This window comes from Acomys minous (genome assembly GCF_964271855.1).
Source record: "Acomys minous genome assembly, chromosome: 9".
Classification (NCBI taxonomy): Eukaryota; Metazoa; Chordata; class Mammalia; order Rodentia; family Muridae; genus Acomys; species Acomys minous.
In genome coordinates this window covers 105,258,301-105,281,530 of record NC_140490.1, presented here as the reverse complement: position 1 = coordinate 105,281,530, position 23,230 = coordinate 105,258,301, and the positions used below count along the sequence as shown (strand labels likewise).

Genomic DNA, 23,230 nt, shown 5'->3' with positions numbered 1-23,230 from the left:
ATAAGTTGTTAAACTGTATTCTGAAGTGGTTGAACTATTTCATATCTCCATTAGCAACAAAATAGGGTTCCTTTTAGTCTATATTAGCCATGTTTTGTGTTTTTTGTCTGAACATTGTCCGTTCTTGTTAAGTGTATAGAGATATCTCATTACGACTTTAATTTGCATTTCCTTTTTGGTGTTATATATGTAGGCATGGCATTCAGGTGTGCATGAATGTTTATGCATGGTGTGTATATGTGTGTGTGTGTGTGTGTGTGTGTGTGTGTGTGTGTGTGTGTGTGTGTGTGTAGCACTGAGGTTAACACTCCATGACTTTCTCAATCATGATATAGTTAGGCAGTGTTTTACTGAATGTTACCTTTTGGCTAGTCAACTTACTAGATATTTCCATGTGTTTTCTTTATGGAGAGATTAAGGGTAGGCCCACATGCCCAACTAACATTTTTTACATGGGTTATAGGTATCTGAACTCCAGGATTGATGCTAGCTGTAAGTCCTTTTCTTCTTAAACCATCTCTCCAGCCCCTTTACTCTCCATAAATTTCCATGACACAGAATTTTTCACCCAATTTAAAGCATAGGATTTTATTTACTTCTAATATCCCTACTGGCACTTTTGCTACATGAAAATGCTTATTAAATACAATTCCCTATTATTCCTTGCTTTTAGCTTTGGACAACAATAGTAAGACGTTCTCACTTTTGTCAAAACACCCACTCAATACCAATAATATTATTCATATCACAAAACAGTACTCTAGTCTTTATCCAACATGCATTTTACATAAGGCTTTCATCATTCAATCTGCATATAAGGTGGGGAAAATGAATGTAAAATTTACAATGATTTATATTGACTAATACTTCAAATATCTCTTATTCACTGAGATGAACTTCATAAATCAATTCATATCAAGTTCACATTCCTTACACCTAAAAATGTGCAACTGAGATTTAAACATATAGAGAATTCAGTTAATTACATATGAATTTTTGTCAATCAAATTATATATGTATCCCAAAATAGAACAGACAATTTTCCCAAATCTTTCTGATATTATAAACCATTAACTCACTGTGTCTCTTTCTATCCCTCCCCCTCTGTCACTCTCTGTCTCTCTGTCTCTCTCTCTCTCTGTCTCTCTGTCTCTGTGTCTCTGTCTCTGTCTCTGTCTCTCTCTCTCTCTCTCTCTCTCTCTCTCTCTCTCTCTCTCTCTCTCTCTCTGTCTGTCTCTCTCTCTCTCTCTCTCTCTCTCTCTCTCTCTCTCTCTCTGTCTCTGTCTCTCTCTCTCTCTCTCTCTCTCTCTCTCTCTCTCACCACCTCATAAAAATTCAGCAAAATACCTAAGGCATAAGGTTTAGAATAAAGGAGTGAGGAAATGTGTGAATCACCGATGTGCTGCTGTTCAGGTTCTAAATGGCTAAAGTGCCTCTTGTGTCTCCTATTTTCCCCATAAGTGAAATGTGGGCAACAATAACAAGCCAAAGAAACTTCAGGTCTTGGAACATATCAAAAATCTACTACGTTTGGTGTAATTCTTTGATAATAGTAATTAGCCAAATGTTTGTAATTCTAGACAACTTTACATTGTATGCAACTTTTAACCCTCATACACTTGGGTAGTACACCTCAGTACACTGTCAAATAAGCCAAAGCTGTGAAATATTTGACTAAGTAAAGATTAGTCCCTTTTCATTTCTCTTTCCTTTCAAATGAAATATTGACTGAACTTTTCAAAACAGAGCTGAAAAATAACTGCATGCAATCAAGTATACTTACTTATCTATGCCGTAAACAAAGCTTACAGCAATATTCTCCAAGATGACCACAATTAGCAGAGGCAAAGTAGCAGAGTAATCATCAAACATTGTAACAAAGTAATTTCCAGAGCGCTGCACAAATATCAGGCCAATACAAAATGCTAGGAGGCAACAGATAACTAAAGAAAATAAATAAATAAATAAAAATTAGCCTCTAGTCAAAGCCTAGTCTTTCCTTCATTATAAGTTACTACATTCAGACAACATTTTTCAACTTTTATAATCTGTAGGCAATAGCTTCTCTGATTCTATGAAAAATTACATGTTGGAAGTTAGCTTATACAGGATTAACCTTTACTAAATTTAATAATACATAACTCATATCCTTAATTCTGTGTGTTCATACATACCAAGTACAAATAATAGCTGAGGAAGAAACTGTATTTAAAAATTGAAAATAAGTATCATATCCTACTTCTATTATTAATAGAAAGTAACTTTCCAGGCAACACATAGTCATAGGCGATTACTATATTTAATAAGCTTCGGTAGTTTGAAATCCCTATGTAATTTTGAATTAATAATGAGTCTAGTGTGGCTTCTAATGAGATTATCAAACTTACATACCTTCATGTTTGATTGAAATATGATTATCATTACAGCATAAAAGAAAAAAATTAATCAGAAAAAGCTTCATCATCAACCCATATTTACATATTTATCTTGCCTGAGCAGCTTGAGCATGCAAAGGAAAGTGATGATTATAAAACTGAGCATTCTGGTTATCCAGGAAACAGATAGGAAAATCTATTTTAAACTTCTTTTCTGCTTAACAGCTAAGAAATAGATTTATAAACTTAGGGGCACGTTGCTGTTAATATAACAATTTACAGATACATTTGTAATCCATGTGATTTTTCCACATATTGTGGAGCTATTATTATAGGCTTCTTGGCAGTTAAATAAATAATGACTATATTATCTGTCTCAATGCCATTTTAACACAGAGAAGTAAAAAAAAAAAAAAACCAAGGTAGATATAGCTTTCTCTACTTCCTCCTTGTGAGTCCTTGAGAGTTCTCAGTTGCTGCTCAAACTACCTGCTACCTCAGAGTCTCTAACCCTCTAAAAATGTTAACCCCAAGTAAAATTTTCTTCTATAAGTTGCCTTGTTTTATCACAGCAATTGATGAATAACCAATATAGGACAAAAATGAAAACTACTTTTTGAAGAAGATAAATATGTACATGTAACTTGTTAAGTATATATTTTGTCCTAAAGAAAAATACCTAATACACTAAGATAAGTATACTAGAGTATTATAAACTGTAATCTATTACCATATAGATATTAATAAAACCCAAGAGAAAACACAAGTACCCTCTCTCACCTCTCACCAGCATACAGTTACAGTTCATGCTGAAAGTCAAGAGTAAGATCTCACCAGTCAGTAGTTCCTTCCTCACTTTGAACGTGTCCACAATGGGAGTGATGATCCCTTCAATGGTTCCGAACATGCTGCCAAGCCCGAGGTTTATCAGCATGAGGAAAAACATCACTGACCAGAAGGGAGACGCAGGGAAATGTGTCATGGCTTCCGTGAAGGCGATGAAGGCCAAGCCAGTGCCTTGCACAGCCTGCAGAAAATAGAAACACCACCCAAAGGCAAGAGATTGAGATGCTTCTCCCATCAGGAAAGGTGGGAAATCACTAAGTACTGGCTGGCTACTGCAAAGTGATATGCTAGCATATGCTCTTCTTTCTCTCTTTTTTTTAAAAATTGCTTTAGAATTGCTTGGTGGTTTATTGAAATGAAATAATATTGTATATATGCTTTCTTTTTAAATATATTTTATTAATTTATTCATATTACATCTCAATTGTTATCCCATCTTTTGTATTCTCCCATTCCTCCCTCCCTCCCATTTTCCCCTTACTCCCCTCCCCTATGACTGTGATTGAGGGGGACCTCCTCCCCCTGTATGTGCTCATAGGGTATCAAGTCTCTTCCTGGTAGCCTGCTATCCTTCCTCTGAGTGCCACCAGGCCTCCCCTTGGCGTGCAGCTTGTGCTCCTATGTCTTTTTCTTATTTTTTACTTTCTAAAACAGTCACAGACTTTATTGTATTTTCTTTCTTTTTTAATATATACATATATAAGTTTATTTCTTTATTCACTTTACATCCCAATTGTTCTTAAATCATATTCTCATTCCCAGAGTCAAGATGGATGATATCGAGTAGCCAAAGACTGAAATATCGTTCAGAGTTGCCAAACATAATGTATAACTATAAGGTATTGCTTATTATTTCAAATGCTGTGAAATGATATAGCATATTAATAAATATATGGTATTTTTTAAGTTGTTAAGGCTTGTGAATATAAACCCTGACTTACTGTAATTAAAAAAAAAAACACAATATATATGTGTGCAAATATTTCTGGCCTATGAAGTAACTTAGTTAACTATAATAAAGAAAACAGACAATGTAAATAATAAACTTTCTAGCATAAAAGAATGCAAAACAGGAATTACTGAATTACATAAAGTCAATATTCAATCATAAGAAAATTAATTTCAAAGATTTTTCAAAGGAAAAGACAGCATGAAATGGTTTTTTTGTCTATTTGTTTGCCTGACATTTGTTTGTTTGTGGTTTTGTTCTCTTCCTAGAAATAGAATGACAAAGGTTCTTGTGGATGAATGTATAAGCAACCTTGCCTAGAGGAATAAAAATTAGTAAGAAATGTGAAGATGTATGGGAGAAATAAAACTCCAAAATGAAATATTTCTGATGTAACTTAGTACCCTGTAAGATGAATATCAATCCATGTGACAAAACAAAAGAGATAGCTCAGAGGTTAAGAGCTCTGGCTGCCTTCCAAAGGTCCTGAGTTCAATTCCCAGTGGCCCCATGGTGGCTCACAGCCATCTATTATGAGATCTGGGTGCCCTCTTCTGGTGGGAAGGCACACATGCAGGCAGAACATTGCATAATAATATTTTTAACTTAAAAAAATAAAATTGTAATACAAAATGAGGCCATTATTAGTGGGTGAAGTGTTTGCTTTGCAATATGAGGATCTTATTACAGATCATCAGCACCATGTAAAAGTCACACCTGTTGCTATGTGTCTATAACTGCAGCACAAGGATAAGGTTTCAGTGGCAAATAGCAACATAGCAAACATATCCCTGTAGATCACAATGACAAGTTCCAGGTTCATTGAGAGATCCAGTCTCAAGTCACAGGTAGAAAGGTGATTAATGATGACATCTGACCACCTAAAGCCTCTCTACACGTTCCCACATGGGAGAGTGCCCACACATGACGTCCTAGCCTACAAAGACACACTGTATTATTTAAAATGTGAAATTCTAACCTACCTGCAAATTGACTGTGTTATCTCCTTAGCTAGCAGAATCAGATTTTTTCAATTATGAAAACTAGAAATTATGTTTTCTTTTAGAATTCAAGATTATTATAACTATGTATGGATTCAGCCTCAGTTGCCAGCATGAGATCCTTATGTCGAGATCTAGGTATAGTTAACTATCCTACTGAAAATGATTAATGGGAAAATTCTATTTTCCTATTTGGTAATGGAAGTAGATGGTAGCAACCAATAGAGGAAATTCATACCCAATTCCTCATTGATTAAAATAAATTATATTGTAAGCAAAATATTTTTAACTAAACTGTCAAATGACCAAAACTATTATTTATTTAATTATTCATCAGAAACTCAGAAATTAAAATCAAATTCTGCATCAAATTTTCTAGCGAAACATGTATTGAATTAGTCTTCATTTCAGAATCAATATTAATTTATTTTCAGAGAGATTGTATAGTCGTGTGACTCAGTCAATGAGACTGCTTTGTAAAATAAAGACGACCTTTGTAAGCAAACATATTCTATTCGATGCAGAATTATCTGAGAATTTTAAGACTGCATCCACAGGCATTTTGCAACCCACTTCCCTGATGCTGATGCATAAGTTAACTGGAGGATAATTGTTTGGGTGCTCAGGCAACTCCTACTAACTTTGTTCAGCTCATCCTCGATTTGGCAGGAGTTGATATGAAGAAGAGCAAACTCCTCCTCCTTCACTTTTTGAATGATGTCATAAACTAAGTGATAGTCTTCTGCAGTGATGGCTGAAAGGTTGATGTGATGGGGAATGACATCCCTGCTAATGTTTCCCATTTTCAAAAACTGCAAGATCATCTCGGAATTTCTGGAAAAATGGAACAGATTGAGAGTGAGCACTCAGGCTCTTCGATCCCCGTTTTATAAGGAATTGTGTCATTAAAGGCTAACGGAAAATAATTGTCCATACTGTGAAATGCATTTCTCATTTATGATATTGGCTTTGAAGCCCAGAACTGCGAACACCACCAATGTTGCCAGGACCGAAGTGAAAAAATTGATGAAGGACACGAGCACAGCATCGAAGTGGCAGTTGTTGTCTCTCTTGTTGTAACTTGAAAAGGCAATGACTCCACCAAAGCCCAGACCCAAGGCAAAGAAGACCTGAGTCGCTGCCTCTCTCCAAACCTTGGGTTCCAGCATCATTTCAAGCTGTGTGAAATTGAAGAGAACAGAGATCAGTAACAAATTCCTACTTCAGAGCATTCACTTTTATGGAATTAGATCATTTTAATATGGATAAATTATATATGTGAAAGTTATTTAAAATGATAGAACAAATTATGAGCTATGAATAAATAAACAGAAATAACTATTTGTCTAAGTAAGCAGCTAAGAATGTAATAGGAGATACCATCAAGCCCTTACATGAAGATTTTCTGCTTACAAAATAACTTTTCAGTGTTTTCAGATAAATCATCACAGGAGAGTATGACAGGGAAATTACTACTCTTTGATAATTCCCCATGGTATATAATTTTTTTGTCTTTTCCATGGCATAATAAGTCAACTACCAACACAAGTGAAATAATTACTTCACATCACAATCCTCTCGGGCTTTGTGTTTTCTGCGAAAATATGATGATGAAGCAACCAGTACATAACTGGTAGGATCGGGCTGCCACTGTACCTTTCCATTGGTATTATTTACTCACTTTAAAATTTCATGAGAATAGTTTCTTCGAAAATAGACTATTGACACATTAATGCTCTGAATGTGTAAGCAAGTTTCATAAAGTTTGCCTTACTTCTTTAGGAAAAAAAACCTTCAAATCGTTAAAGAATGTAATAAAATAGTTAAATTTAATAATATTATCTACAGCTGTTGGACCTCAGTAAGCATTTATATTCATTTTCAGTCAGAAAACATGATTAATTGGTATCTTTTATCTTCCCAACATTAATGTCAAATTGTCTTTATTGAGCGTAATGCAAGAGAGGGGAGTGCTGAGAATACGAATTCTACCCAGTTTCAGGTCACGATGCTGCCACTGAGTAATTTAACAAAAGAGAAAACATGGCAAATAGCTGTCCTCTTGATGCAGCCTTCTCAATGGAAAGAGTAACAACAAATTTTTTTCCACAGTCTCAACCACATTCTAAGTGTCCAATATCGATACTGTATACAGACACCAAATGGTAAACACAAATGCTTTGCATATTTTTTCTCACTCAATAGTCACAGGAGCCCATGTACTTGTTGAAACTATTATTTGAGCCTTTAAGAAGATGAAAAAAAAAAAAAAAGCCCAACGTCACACAACAAGTCAGAGGCAGAAATAAATAATAACCTATGCGGCCTCTAAAACTCCCACCTTTCCTTAGATACTGGGATATAGTGCTTCAGTTAGTTTTAATTAGCATTAATTTTAAATTATTTTAATACCTTATAAATTGTTATCAAACATAATGATTATATTTGTACTTTTAGCAGTTAACTAATGCGTACATACTACTACATTGCGATGCTTAGCTCCGAATACAACCAACTGTCTATCATGGCATTACCACTAGGTGGCAGGAAAGAGCCATTTCTAAAGACTTCGTTTCTCCTGCTTCCAAATTCAGAACTGAACTTCAACTTGCTGTTTCAGTGTATATTGTGAGCTTAGGCACTTTTTTCCCTACATAAACAATGTAAATTAAAAGTAAGGAATAGCCAGGTGCGGTAGCTCATGACTGCTTTGCCAAAACCTGGGAGACTGAAACAGGAGGATTGCCACAGGTGTGAGGCCAGGCTCAACTCAGTTCGAGACACTCTGTCTGAGAGCAAGTAAACAAAAAAGTATGCTATAATTATTATATTTTTTATATCAACAGTTTAGATATTTGTCCTTTAACTTTTCTGGTTCTGTGACTCTTAATACAGTTCCTCATATGCTAACCTCCAACCATAAAATAATTTCCTTTGGTACTTTGTAACTGTACTTTTGTGCCACTGTTATAAATCGTAATGTAAATGTTTTTGAAGATAGAGGTTTTTCAAAGGGGTCATGACCCATATGTTGAGAAACACTGCCCTAGAGTATACTAACACCATTTTATCAACTGCAACTGGAAAGTGAGCTGCAGAAAGAAAAGGAAAGACGAAAGAAAGGAAGAAAGAAAGAAAGAAAGAAAGAAAGAAAGAAAGAAAGGGACACTATCATTTTAATGTTGATCCCTAACTTAAATTTAAAATGTTGATTTGTGCTGGCTGGAATTTTAAATGCTAGCTCCATTTAAAAGTGTGTGTCCGTTCTAAACTATGTACTAAAATACAACTCCAGAACTGTGTGACAACCAGCTGTGAACTTGGGAGTTTTCAGAAGTTTACCCAGAAGAATTAGTTGCATTGAACTCTGGGAAACATTTTCTTCAACGCTCTGAATATAAATAGTTTTGATTATTAAGTATGTGAGGCTTGAAACAGATTTTAATTCTAATGTGGCTGAAATTTATGAGTCTAAAGCAGTGTTTCATGGAAAGTTCTCAAAGGTACCAAACATTAAAGAGCACTTTTGAGCTACAGAAGAAAACCAGACGCCCACATCAGCATTTTTTGCTCCTACAAAATGAATACAAACTTAGAACCAGACATGCAAAGAACACAGCTCCTTTTGCCTCTGAACAAGGCATCTGACAAAGAATTCCACAGAGCTAATCCCTTCCGCCCCGGCTTACAGGACCACCCTAGCTCCCCATTCGTCCTTCACATAACCTCCACTGTCTGACTGCAGCCCAAGCCCTCCTTCGCTGAGTTTTCGCAGGCTAATGGTGAGCTTGCTCGCTGATCCTTTAATTTGGTGAATCACAAAAACGCATGCACATCCAAACCTATTTCTGTTTTCTGTTGTTTTTAAAAATAACAAGGCATGATTAAGTCTACAAGGTCTTTATGGGTAATAAGGATCAAGGTGCACAGCAGGAAATTTAGATCAACTTAATAGAGCAGCAGTATTAATTTCAAACTCCCCATGAAGCCAATGGAAATTTTCCTGAAATGTGTTATGTGTTTATAAAAATTCCCAAGCTTATCACTATAACTATGATTCCAGAGGGGACAAAACATTTCCAAGAAAACACTGGTTCTGCTTGAGGTCATGTTTTCTAGGAAATAGTTAGGTTTATTCCTCCGAATTTGTGGATTTTAGATTATCTGTAGCCTGCAGACACTTGGGAGATTAATATTTTCATGAGTTCTTCTAGCAGAAAGGTACTGTTGTTGATGTTTCAAATAATCAGTGACACAAGTTGGTTATACACTCCTCAAGTAGAGGGTGAATGTTAAATGCAGATCAAAATTTCTCAACCTCATCAGTGTAAAAACCACAAGCTGTTTCATAAAGAGAGAATTTTCTCACATAAATAATAACAATCTTACTCAAGAACGAGAATGGTAGGCTTGAAAATTTGGGCGGGATGTAGTTAAAAATACAGAAAAGCCACTTTTTTCATGGCAGGTGTTAACATACTGTAATTTTGAAATCTAACATATTAATGTTAGAACAATCAGCCCTTAAACATAGCTATGGGGACATTCTTACAATAAATGTCATGGAAAATAAGATACCTACCTTAGGGGTGAACATGTGTCGGATGCCATCAATTGAACCATTTAAAAGGAGAGATCTGATTAGGAAGCATATGAGTACCACATAAGGAAACAGAGAGCTAAAATACATGATCTGCAAACAAAGAAAAATAACAACAGGTGAGACAGACTAGTGACTAATCTTTACTTAAAAGAACACTCTAGATAGCCACTGTTTGTGTAACAATATTAATAACTGCTAAAGTCACTTTTTGCTCTGGAGATTGCTCTGGATTCAGCCTTTAAAAAAAATCTCATTAGAGACATAAGTAAAACTTTGTTTAGATAGATTCATACTGTTGTATATATTTGTAGACCACAGCATAATTCAATTATATATATATATATAATGTTTAATAACAATTTTAAGAACACTAACATCTTTTGTTATGAATCATTAAATTCTTTTCTTGTTATTATTTTAAGATGCACCTGAAATTGTTGTAAACTCTATTCACCGCAGCGTGGCACAGAATGCTAGCTTGTGCTCTTCCTTTTTTTTTTTTTTTTTTTTTTTTTTTTGCCATTGTCCAACAATTCTTTATCCTTCTCTTCCCTCTCCAGCCTCTAGAATGACCACTATTTTGCCCTCTACTCTTATGTCATAGACTTCGTTAGCATCCAGATAAGAGAGCACATAGAACTTGTCCTTTACTTCCTGATTTACTTCAATTAAGTTATGCTACATCTGTGTTTCTGTAAATGACAGGGCATCATCCGCATAGTGTGGTGTGTGTGTGTGTGTGTGTGTGTGTGTGTGTGTGTGTGTGTGTGACACACACAGTTTATCATCTATGATGCTTCAGATAGCAGAACTTAATCCTGCCTAGTGGCTGAACAGTATATCACTGTGGATCTGTGCTGAAAAATACTGACTTAACTTCCCTTGAGTTGGTGCATAAATACGGCATAGGATGAATGCTGTTGATTGTTTATAACGTACATTTAAAAAGCAGTATTTAGGAAAGAAACGGCATGAACGCCCTAATAAGTCCTGGCCCATGTTTCACATATATTTTGAGCAGTGTTTCATGATGAAGCAATCTGTAAATCTCCCAACGTGCTGAGTCATTTTTATGCATTGTGTTCAGTATAAAACCTTTAACTGTGTTTTCTGCAATGTTTCCCTCTGAGAAACTCAACAAATTGCTATCACCCAAAGGAGTCATTTTACCCAGGCATTAGCTATCTCCTTGAAATCTCCACGTGGAAGTCTATTACCTATAAAACTGTCCCACTGGGAAAGGAAAGTTCTAAATTTCCCTCCAAGCTGTGCCCCCTTTATTTCAAGAAATGGCCCTAGCCAGCCAGTTGCTGTAGTCAACCATGCGGAGATTTCCAAGACAGTCTGCAATCTGCTCCTTGCTTCCACATCAGTGTTATTTCCCAGCTGCGTTATTTTCCCCTAAATGCATCCTGAGAGTTTCTAATAGCACTGAATGAATTGCTAATTGCTCCCTGGGCCCTGCAAAGCTTTTATACTAGTATGTTTTCTTCCTGCAGAGCTCTGGCCCTCACATCCTTACCACATGGTAGGTGCAGCATGGTCAGCTACTCCCTGTAAGCACATTTCTCCTCCTTTTCACTGCTCACAGATCCCTCTTTCCCCAGAAATCTTCCTGGGTACCCCAAGCAAGACTGTCTTTTTTTTTTTTCAAAGTGAAATCTGCCATCTGCTGTTACTTCTGCCACAGCAGAGGTGAGGATATCACCTAGGAGATGTCATCCTTGGGTTTGGCGATGCTTCTGACAGCCTGTCGCACTGCTGATGTTACCTTACTTGAGTTTTCTCTCGCGGTCCGTGCAGTCTGCCGTTATATGAGCTCTGTGAGGATGGAGGCCACATCTTTCCTGCTCACTCACATTTCTTGCACTTCTAAAACATTCGCAGATGCAACATGGCTGTACAAAATGTATGTGTGTAAAGAGGAAATGAGGGGACGCGAGGAGGATAAGGGGGAGCTGTGAAAGCAGAGGGGGCCTTGCAGAAGGGAGTGTGGGAATTGGAGTTACTGTGAAGAAGTTATAATACAAAGCAAGCTGCCTCTGTGTACTTCCTCTGCACTTTATCCTCTGGAAGTCATATTTAAGCATGCTGAAGATATCAAGTACAAATTAATTTTGTGTGTAGAATGTCAGTATATTAAAATCAATATTTTAATAAAATAATTTTATGTTCATTAATCGAGACAAACACCTGTTCAATAATCTTAGATTCGCCTCTGCTTTGATAATACGCTTTCATTTATATTTGGTAGTTTCTCCTTATTAGGGTGCTTTCAGAAATAGGGGCTACTTTCCTGCTTCTCTCTGATGACGTCAGCTTTCTGTCCCGCTGCCAATCCCCTAGGTCTCGTATAATCGGGTCTTTCCACAATCTTGTGGCTACCAAAAGCAAGAAGTCTTTTTGCACATTTTTAAAAATCAAATTCAACTTGCTGCTTCACAAGTGACTTGGAAGACTCTGGTCATCCTCACTTTACTTCCTGTTTACTTCCTGTTCATCTTTCCTCTGGGGTCTCCCTGTCAGCTCTCCTCTCCTCCCAGAGATCCCGCCACGCATGCCTCTTAGGGCGGAGTTTTCTAGACATTTGATGTTATTGTTTGCTGAACTGTTAAAACCTTCACATCTTTACAGTGTTTATTATATAAGCGCCCGTCGCTTTAGCAGTTTCTGCAGACACTTCAATGTCCATCAGCAAAAAGGTCACAGTTCTTGCTTTATCTCCCTCTGGCTGCAAAAACTGTATATCCAAGTCACAGGCGAGCACTTAGCATCCTGCTGAATTCTGTGCCTACAACGACCTGTCTGTGAACCTTCTGGTAAGCTTTCCTCCAAGAATCTTAGTGAGGCCCAAATAATCTCTCAAACTCCAGGACCGTTTCTGAGGCTGCCTAATGCATGTTCTGATTGTGTCTGTTGCCGTGTTTAATACAGCAGTCATCTGCCTGGCTCCTCGCACTATGGTCTTTGAAGACAGAGACGTTTCAGTTAATATCTACATTCACTAGGGTACAGCTCACAGTAGATATCATCAAAAATACTGTACATTAAAGGAGAACTTATAGAAAGTTAAGGTTTCTTTTGTGTACAATTCTCTAAAAAAAAAAAACATTATCTTTACTCCATGCTATTTTAAAATTGTATCCTAATATTGTGGGCCCTATTATTTTCATTTTCTTTTATTAGTTCAACATACGTTTGTGTTCTTCAATACACTAATTTGAATGTAGTGATAAAATTTTAGCGTGTTTTTATTTAAGGGAAAACAGAAATAATTCACGCTTACAATGTAAAAACTGTCAAGATTTCAAACAGATGAATACTAATGAGTATGAGAAATCCTTGATTGTATTCTCCTCTAAGCAGATAAATATTCATATATTCCATTCTAAAATTCTAAGAGTTAAAATAATGTATCTTAAGTAAGCACTATCGAAAGCACCCACCTTTTTCTTAAGCACAAATTTACATTTAAGCAAATGTCTGTATTTCCATAGCAAAATCTTTTATAAGAGTACTAATAAACATTTAATTTGCTTGTATATAGCCCAGGCACAGGTACATTGTTATATGAAATTGCTTTATTGTATATAGCTACCTAAGTATTATACATTGTATCCATTGGTGTTGTAAGCTTGTTACCTGTAATTATTTTACAAGTTTGTGGTTTGCCTCTGTCACTAGAATAGAAACTTCCTAAGTTTAGGTTTTGTTCCTTGCTGTATTTCTAAAACTAAATCAGTTTCCTGTAAACAGCATGTATTCAGTACTTTTGTTAGATAGATAGATAGATAGATAGATAGATAGATAGATAAGAGATAAAATGAAAGTGTCCATGAGCCTTGAATAGTCTAAGAAGTACATAGTCTTAGATTAGAGAAATGACATACTTCTTTGTTTAATATTAAGACTTCTTAGAGTTGTCAACCAAGATACTTTTCACAACAATTACATGAAGTAAAAGATTAGTTTGCCAACCAAAATATTATAGAGAATATTTTCATTTTGTTACACTACTGAAATTAGAATATATATAAAATTTTCAATTGCTCTTCTCTTTATATTAAATTGTTTAATACAAACACACATTCAGAAAAAAATTATTTTTGAGGACTTAGTTGCCTGGTTTTAGTTCTTTTGTTTATTAGTTACTTAATTCTGGACAGCTAGCTTACTCCTTCTTAACTTGTCAACTTTGTTGTAAATTAGAAATAAAACTTATGAACCATTTGACTGACAGAATGAAAAAAACCAACATATGCAATATATTTAACAGAGTAATACATTAATAGTGAAGAAATACTAACAAGAAACATCATCCTGGGGCTGGGAGAAAATGATAGCACTTCATTTCAATATTCTATTCTGGGGGCAGGAATTCAATAAGATGCTGGAACTGTGATGAAGGCACATACAACCTCTGAATGTAGCCAATGCTACAATACTTTTGTCAAATAAATAGGTAAATGGAAGTGTCTATGACCCTTGTATAGTCTAAGAAGTACATAATCTTAGAATAGATAAATGAAATACCTTAATTTTAAGCCTCCTTAGAGTTGTCAACCAAAATAATTTTGAGCTGTCTACTATAGAGGCCACTAATTTCACTGTCACCAAGCATCCTTTGTAAAAGATTTTCTTTATTTAAGGATTTATTATCACTCTTATTCTGTCTCTAGTCTGACATTGGGTCATAGTCCTGTTGTTTGTGGCTTTGCTGACTCCTTTTTTTTTCAGCTAGATATGGGCTATGACCACAGACTATAATAAAGGTAGAAAAATAAAAGCCATGACAATTCAGTGCTGCAGGTGCATTCTGGGGCCTGAGAGATTACCAGCATCTTCCTCTTGTCACTCATGTGGCTTCAGTTGGCATTTCCTCCTCCCCACCCTGCATGTATTTGCATGTTTAAGAAACTGTTTAGCAAACTCTCCTCTTTTAGCTGGGACTTCTCCATGACAGTTAGCACACCATGCTAGCCTCCAGCACTCTTCTCTACCTAATGCTTGCGTAATTGTTTTTGGAGGCCTTTGTTGATTGTTTAATACAGACACAGAGCTGTACACTCCTCCTTTACAGCTCTCCTGTCACTATTCCATACTAAAGAACTGTGTCAATTTAAGCATTCACTGCAATTAGCTTTTGCCCCATCTGAACTGTTAAATATTTTTTGGATAAGGATAGATGACTCAGTGGAAGAGACCCTGGGTTTTATTACAGCATCCAGTACAACGCAAGTCTTGTTTCAAATTCTGGCTCAGAGTCACTCTCTCCCTAGTGTCTTCTCCCTGGATGAGTAAATCCCGTGAACTTCATAAGTTATGTTCCATTCTACTGACTCAGTTTTATTGCATGATATTAAAGACAAAGCAGGAAAGCACCACCAGTATCACCGGAAGTAAATGTCAAATCTTCTCCTCATAAAAATTGCTAAATATTTGACGTGACAGGTATATTCATTAACTTGAACTGATTATCAGATGTTTTCCTCGAAAACTGTTGCATGTTGCATTTCATACGTGTATACAATCACCACTTATGAATACAGCATAATAGAAACTAGACTATCTTTTTAAAATAATATATTACTCTTTAAGTGACAATAAGACACACACTTAGAAAACATGATCGTGACGGATTTTAAATGCTTATGGCCCACCAGAGGTGGCTCTTCTACACAACATTATCTTAGCATTTATGTGCAAGTGATTAGACATGGCTTAAGAACTTACTTATGTATAATAGAACTTCAGTTACTCCTAAATAGTCAGGGTGCACTCGATCGAAGCAGTGTCTAAAATTACTAAGTTGTTGTTAAAGATAATAACACTTACAAAAGATTGAAAGACATTAGCTTTGGGTTAGCTATTATGCTCCCTTATTTACACGCAAAGTAACTTAGCAGCCACAACAGGGGGAAAAATGCCAGTCCGACTGTGATTTTTCAGGTTAAAATGATATCAATAATTTTTTTTACTGAAATTAAGTCAACAAGAAGCAAAAGTAAGTTAGACCATCTTCTGTTCGCCCTTGCCCCCATTTCCACGTCATCCTTTGCTGGTCATAAATACCACACTAAGAAGCAGCAGAGAGTGCTGCATACCCAGGCCTCGTGGGTTACCGACAGGAGACAGCAGGACAAGGAGAAACATGGCTGTATTCCTACCACATAGGAGGCAGGAGGACCCCGGTTCAAGAAAAGCTGGGCTATATAGAAAAGCCTGTCTTAGAAAGGAAAGAACCCCCGCCCCTTTCTCTCTCTCCTCTCTCCATACGTATGTGCCTAGTTGAGTCTTAGGACTGGCTACTCATGAACTTAAGCAAGTCACCTAGTTTCTCAAGCCTCTTTCTAAAAAAGTAGCAAAGTGGGTCTGAAAGTAATAACTACAGTTTAGAGCTTTTAGGGATAAGTAAGATACAAACTATTACAGCCCCCAGGACAACAACAACAACAACAACGTACTATACATCAGTGCCTAATACTGGCTTAACTCAAATCACCAGTGCCAATGTCACATTATTATTATTCTTGTTATTATTATTATTACAATTATAATTATTATTACCATTATCAACATGTTTTATTGTTATTAGTTATTCTTATTATTGGCAGTAGTAGTACTCCAATTGTAACTCTTCCCACTGCTACTAACCTGTAATGCCCAGTTAGACTAAACAGATACATTATTACAGCCACATATTGAGAAGAAAAATTATTATAATATACCATTAGGTGCCAGAGAGAAGAGCCAACATTAAATAAGTCTTGCTGTGAATCAACTGAGAGATGGAAAGAGATTTAAAACAATGGCAGTCATAAGAATAGGATTTAATTATTTTGAGAGCAAATGAATTAATAGGAATTGCATTCCCATTGCATCATTTAAAAAAAAAGAAAGAAAACAGCAAACTATATAGTTGTCACACTTTACATAATATGTTTTTTGGCCACAATATTTTAAAATCTTTTTTGGGGCTGGGAGGTGTGTCCTTGTCCTCCTTTTATTTTTCCTGCATTGGTAGCTTGAATTATTCTAACTATTTGAAGACAACAAGAGCCTTAAGAAACATTCAACAGTACATAAATTGAATGCTCATTATGCAATTAGTTCTTAAAACAATATCTGAAAAGAGGACATGGCAAAAAAACAAAACCAAACAAGTAAATTCTTCAGTCAAGACGACAGCTCACTTGTACTCAGAGAACATAAGCATCAGATGATGAATAAATAGCAAAATAAACAGACTCTAAAATATTGAAAACTTTTTAAAAGGATTTTGCTGGAATAAGGAAATATTACAAATGATATTAAATGGTCAGTATAAAACACTTAGTTTTTAATGTCATTTTCTTACACCCATTTTTTTTTAAAAACATCACTTTTGGCCAATCTGTAAATACCCAGATGAAGTATTCAAGAAATTTGTCAGTTGAATTGTAGGGTATAGCTGCAAGGGATTGACAGTACCCACACGGGTGCGTAACAGATTTAGGAGGGATTCTAACATACTAACTTTTCCAGATGACTGAATGCCTTTGATCATGGCCAGACAAACCATGACCCAGGCAGCCAGCAGGCAGACAGTCATCTTCCAGTTTAAGCCTCCACTTTCAGAGATGGAACTGGCGATATCCAGTGCTTCCCGGTACCAGTAATAGGTGGTGGCAGAGCTTTTTTCACATTCTGGCTCGATATCTGCACGGGGTGTGAGGGGAGAGATAAAATGCACTCATCAGATGATATGAATAGTAGTGAGAATTACTGGGGGGGGGGGGGGAGGTTTCTAGCAATCCCATAAGCCAGTTCTTACAATTTCCTAACAACTCATTAGCCTACCAACAGCAATCGTCCTAGCAATGAGCAGCAAAGATTTGAAAGCTTTGTAAAATCACGAAATAGGTATCCTCCTTTATAGTTATTAAAAAAAAAATCCTAAAGTATATGTGACCTTCTTAAAGACATAATTAAACCAAACCATTTGCCTTCCAGACCCATACTTATCCGACACACTAACATAGTACAGTAAAATGTGATAGCTGCTGGCCAGAGGGACTTTGGTAAAGGGCTAGAATGAAGTGACATGTGCTGCAAATGCAAAATTAGAACAATGTTTTCAGGATTGCCATATAAAAACTAATGTAAATTATTATGCTAACAAAAAATGTTTATGTATACTACAACTTCAAATAGTTATGTTTCATATATACTGGGTTAAATAAAATGTTTCCCTTCTTATATATTTACTTTCTTAAATCTGGCTAATAAAATATTTTAACTTCATAAGTGATTTTATTCTATAGGAAATGGTGGGGTTTTTTTTTTTGAGATTTTAAAAATAAAAGCTGCAAAACAGTATAGCCAACAGCATAAAAATAGTAAGTTTAGTTCAATCAGTGTTTTGTCTCCCTTTTGTTGATTTTAATGAAAATGAGGCTAACCCAGGGTATACAAGGTCTACAACAGAAAATGTGCAAGCTTACAATCTTTTAAACCAAAACCTTAAGTACATTAAATCCATCTGAAAACATTCAGCAAAATTACATAATGTCTACTTTATCTCTCTGGTTGGGCTGCTCCAAAAACTGAAGCAAGGGGCTATTCTAAAAGCAAAAGAAAGTCTGATAAGATGCTCATTTCAGAGGGTTTTTTTTTCCCACACCCACCACAGTATTTAAGAAGCCGGAAAGAAAGTTTGTGCCTTTACTAATTTTAAAAATTAAATATAAGAAGACAATGCAACATATGTCTTACAAGTATGCGATGCATTCTTCACCAAGGGGCACTGATCCCAAGGAAGAGGCTGTTGAAAAGACTGAGAAAAGTAAAACAACGTCCAGCCAATGATGACATTGTAGTACAGAGCCACAAAATAGCACACCTGCAAAAGAAAGGAATGTGGTTACCTAATGAACCTTCTGCCACTCCCTCCCTGTAAAACAGTGAAGTGGGGCTCCCCTTTTCTGAGGAACTGGGGAGGGGGATGGAGGAGAAAGGGGTGAGTAGGAATGGGGCTCGGATCAGGATGTACGGTTAATAAATAAATAAGTAAATAAATTTAAAATAAAAAACAGTGATGTGGAATTCACTCCACCTAATGACTTTTAATTCTTGATCTTATTTCTTTGTATCTGAAAGACATTATCTTTTCTTTAAAATAATATCTCTTAATTGAACTTTTAAAGTACATTATAAGATTGAGGTATTATCAGTAGTCGTAGATAGTTTTGCACAGTGAATGCGCTATGTCCCAGCAGCTTCTAAAATATGATGAAAGAGCCATGCAGAGATGAAGACATTGAGTTAACAGAGACGAAGATTACACCAGCCCAAACCAGGCCAGGTAAGAGCCAAACTTCCCCAGAGGGAAACTTACTACACAGCTTGCAAATCCAATTCCGCCCAGTTTAGGGCTTATGTAATTCCAAACCCCGATGCTACCTCTCCGAATTCTTTGACCCACAGAAAGTTCCAGGAAAAAGAGGGGAATTCCTATTACCAGAAGTAGTATTAAGTATGGTAAAAGATATGCACCTAGAGAAACAAGAAGAAACAGAGTACGTCATATTTTCAACAGTCATAGTATGTATTGATATAATCATTTCATGAAAGACAGTATTTGAGGTTTTTCTATGATACACATAGAGGCCCCTGAAGAAAACATAATTGATTTTCTGTAAGTTTTCAAAAGTTTGAATCCTGAGTTTCGATGCTCTAGGAAGTTCCTCAGGCCAGTTCTGTGGGTACAACGTGCATTGTGCACATCTTATGACCTGAGTTTTATTGCCTGAACCCACAGCGGAAGCGGAAAACCGACTCCTAAGACCTCCTCTGGCTTCTGCATGCATGTTTCCCCAATACACATATGCGCCACATGCAAACACACACATACAAAATAATAGCAAAGTTTAAATATTTTAAAAAGTAGTTCATGGTAAAAAAAAAATCTCATTAGAAGTCATATAAATTACCCCACTTTTATTTTATTGAAAACTTAATTGGTTTCATTTGACAATAAAGGATCAGTTCTTTGAAATAATTTTTTTTTTTGTCAATAGGCTTCACAAACTCAGATCCATCTTCACACAGTGTTTACAAGGTTATTTGCTGACTACTAAGCTAAACTCATTCAAGGCCTGCATCCCAAAAGCACGAATTGAGCTCAGTGGCACTTGACAGAACTAAATTTTTTTTGTATTCTAAATTAAGTAATACCATAGAAGAGCAAACACCTAGTGCAGAAGACAGAAAAAGAAAAAAAATCCGAACAAAGGCAATATGATTTTTCCCATATATATTATACATAAAAAGTTCATTTCAGGAACTATATGCTTTTTGTTTCCACGATTATGAGAAAGGATGCATAAAGTGTTTGAGAAAGCAAAACTAACACATTTTATATCTGTCATTAAAGTGAATGCGCTGCTGTATTAGCAGTATAACACTCTTAGTTAAGGGAACAGCCAGTTTATTAAAATCACATGTAAATTATTATTAATGATTTGCAAATCAACTGGATAGCTTGACAAGGTTATTCACATATTTGATTGATGAGATAAAGCTATGCACATACGTTTTTATATGAGATCATTGTAAATAAAGTGTGAAATGACCTACACCCTGGGCTTCATGCATCCAAATTTCTGGGCTGGCCTAGCTCTGGGTCATTGATAAATACACCCAATTGCAAAGGAGTAAAGTGGAGAGAGTTAACACAGGATACTGAATGATCCTCTGTCTTCCATGGGTGCCCAGGAGCATGTAGCTGGCACAAACAATGTGCAGGCCTACACACACAACACTCACACATACTCACACTCAGACATACACACTCACACACAAATAATCATATACAAATACTCACACACACACACGTAATGTGTTACAATTACGAGATCAACTTTACATCATGGGTAGGAACTGAGCTTGAAGAAATTGGGCAGCTAGAGAAAGGTCACATGGCTTGAAACATGGGAAACAGCTAAGTATCCAACTGTCAAGTGACTCCCAAGTGTGAGACACACTCCACATCCTAATACATTTTAATCTTAATTGCTGGGCATTAAATGTAACATCTACACAAGTCAACGTATGTATTGAACCTGTGGTTGGTTTTTTTTTTCTGTTACTAAAAAAAAATGCTTCAAATGATTCATGAAGAAGGATTTAGAGTTGTTTTGTGTTTGATTAAGATTATCCTCAGCTTTCTTGAAAAATATGCTGTACAGTCTTTGTCCCTCTCCGATCCAGTCTGTGTCTCATGAGAAATGCAATACTGCTCTCTATTTTCATTCCTAGGCAAGAAAACAAAAGTGTAAGTATTCTGACTTTTACTTTTATCAGTATAATAGAGGGATTCCTCTTGCTAAAAACCAAATGGCAAATCTTTAACTGTTCTCCAATGAGGCGGGCGTCATACTAAAAGGAATGAAACCTGATTTTATTTATTTATTTATTTTGGTTTTTTTCGAGACAGGGTTCCGCTGTGTAACAACTCTGGCTATCCTAGAACTCTCTCTGTAGACCAGGCTGGCGTCAAACTCACAGAGATCCTCCTGCCTCTGCCTCCCAAGTGCTGGGATTAAAGGCATGAGCTACCTACCACCACCCGGCAAACCTGATTTTAAATTGAGGCTACCTTCATCATTAGCAGGACACCCAGTACCATGCAGAAAGTGAAACGTCTCAAAATCAGAACTCACTTTCTGACAGTCTTAGCAAAGGAAATGAGTAGTGAGTAACTAACAATAAAACAAACAAGCAAGCAAGCAAACAAACAACAAAAATTTCAAAAAGCAGTCACACACAGGTGCTAATCTTTGACACCATAAATAATTCCCATGTGATACTGTCAATTTGTTAGGGAATTAGTGTTTTCTGTAAGGTTCACTTCATGTCCAATTAAATTCCTAGCTCTCAAACAGATAGATATGTTAAATACGTTGCTTTTCCTAATGTCCTACTGTGTTCCAGCTGGAATTATCTAACCATCTCAAACATCCTTAGAAACTAAGAAAAAACTGCACGTGAAATGTTATATTCATTTGACATGGTGTGTCAAATAGACCCACAATTGTTTTCATGCAACCAAATGATCACAGACCAGAGCAAAGGATCAAAATAATCCTTCCAATATCTGATGATAAAAATGTGTACCTTATGGAATATATATGTTTGGGTTTGTGCATGTGTAAGAAGGAAGGCCACTCACATGGACATGAACATGTAGAGGCCAGAAGTCAACTTCAAGCATCTTCGTCTATCAGTATACACCCTATTTTGTGAGACAGGGTCTCTCTCTGATACTGGCACTTGCTGGTTTGGTTTGGTTTGACCGGCTGGCTGGCAGGGATTCATCTGACTGCCGGCTAGGAGCATTAAGGTTTCAGACGCAGCCACCCTGCATGGCCTTCCCATCAGTAATGGAAACCCAAACTCAGGCACTCAAGCTTGCACACCATGTACTTTTCCTACTGAGCCATCTTCCTAGTCCAGAATATGTATTTTTATCCACGTTTACTTCAGCAGAATTCATATGCATATATTATAAAATTTCAAAACAATTTGCCTTTGTTTATTTTTTTTCCTTTGAGCTCAAGTTGAATCTATGATCCTGTGTGTGGCAGAAAAGCATTTCACTCTTGAGCCCCAATTACAGTTCCCTCAGTTTTGGGGTGATGTATTACAGAATTATTAGAATATCCTCCCTCATATTGACTTTTTTTTTTAAACTGGATTTTTTATCAGCTCTTTTTCTTTTTAAAATGCTGATAATTATGTGCCCACATTTACATACTAAAAGTGTTGACAATGCTGAAACCATTTTTTGTTTAAAATTAAGAGTATTTTCTTTTTTTTTTTTTTTCCAAGTATTCTTTTGAAGCTAGACACAGTGTTACTTACGGAACTGGAATCAATGGGGTAAAATCTGTAAGGCTAAAGGAGGACTGGCATTCTGGTAATTACCTGGTTCAGCTCCATCTTACGAGTTCTAAAAGGGCTAGCCAACATTTAGAGACCATAATCATTTTAAAATTACATGTTAGCTCTGCTTTTGTTAAAGAATGAAACAATTTAAAATTCAGAGGTAATCAGTCATAGAGAAAACACCCATGTTCCCTCGGTGTTGTTGGCTTTAGAGTCTCATTGACAGCAAAATTCTGTCATGCATAAAGAACATAACATTTGTTAGAATAGTTCCCGTCAGTACTTCAGCAATGTTTACAGTATCCATGGAAGAGGTTTGAGAATGTGTTACTTTAAGCAATCCCTGGAGTATTTGTAGGGCACCAATCTGTTCCTATGGAAACTTAATCTGAACACAGAGCTGGGCTCTCTTCCCACAAATGAGTCTCCATAGCTTTGCAATGGAATTGGTAATGGAATTCACTGTATCAGAAATAATGAGACTGCAGTGGGAGTAGGAGCTACCTGCAATGAGGAACTGCAATTTACT

General features: G+C 36.2%; 1 protein-coding gene across 1 annotated transcript in view; it reads right to left on the bottom strand.

Annotated features, from left to right (window-relative positions):
- Window positions 1–23,230, bottom strand: part of SLC6A15 (solute carrier family 6 member 15) — a 47,416-nt gene that overhangs the window by 6,846 nt on the left and 17,340 nt on the right. Inside the window, exons 3-10 of the mRNA XM_084794123.1 lie at window positions 19,151–19,308; window positions 18,529–18,655; window positions 17,291–17,472; window positions 9,754–9,864; window positions 6,108–6,349; window positions 5,813–6,005; window positions 3,210–3,402; window positions 1,784–1,943 (exon numbers count right to left, since the gene is read on the bottom strand). Of these exons, the coding sequence (XP_084650249.1) occupies window positions 1,784–1,943; window positions 3,210–3,402; window positions 5,813–6,005; window positions 6,108–6,349; window positions 9,754–9,864; window positions 17,291–17,472; window positions 18,529–18,655; window positions 19,151–19,308 (1,366 nt within the window). The remainder of the gene's footprint in view (window positions 1–1,783; window positions 1,944–3,209; window positions 3,403–5,812; window positions 6,006–6,107; window positions 6,350–9,753; window positions 9,865–17,290; window positions 17,473–18,528; window positions 18,656–19,150; window positions 19,309–23,230) is intronic.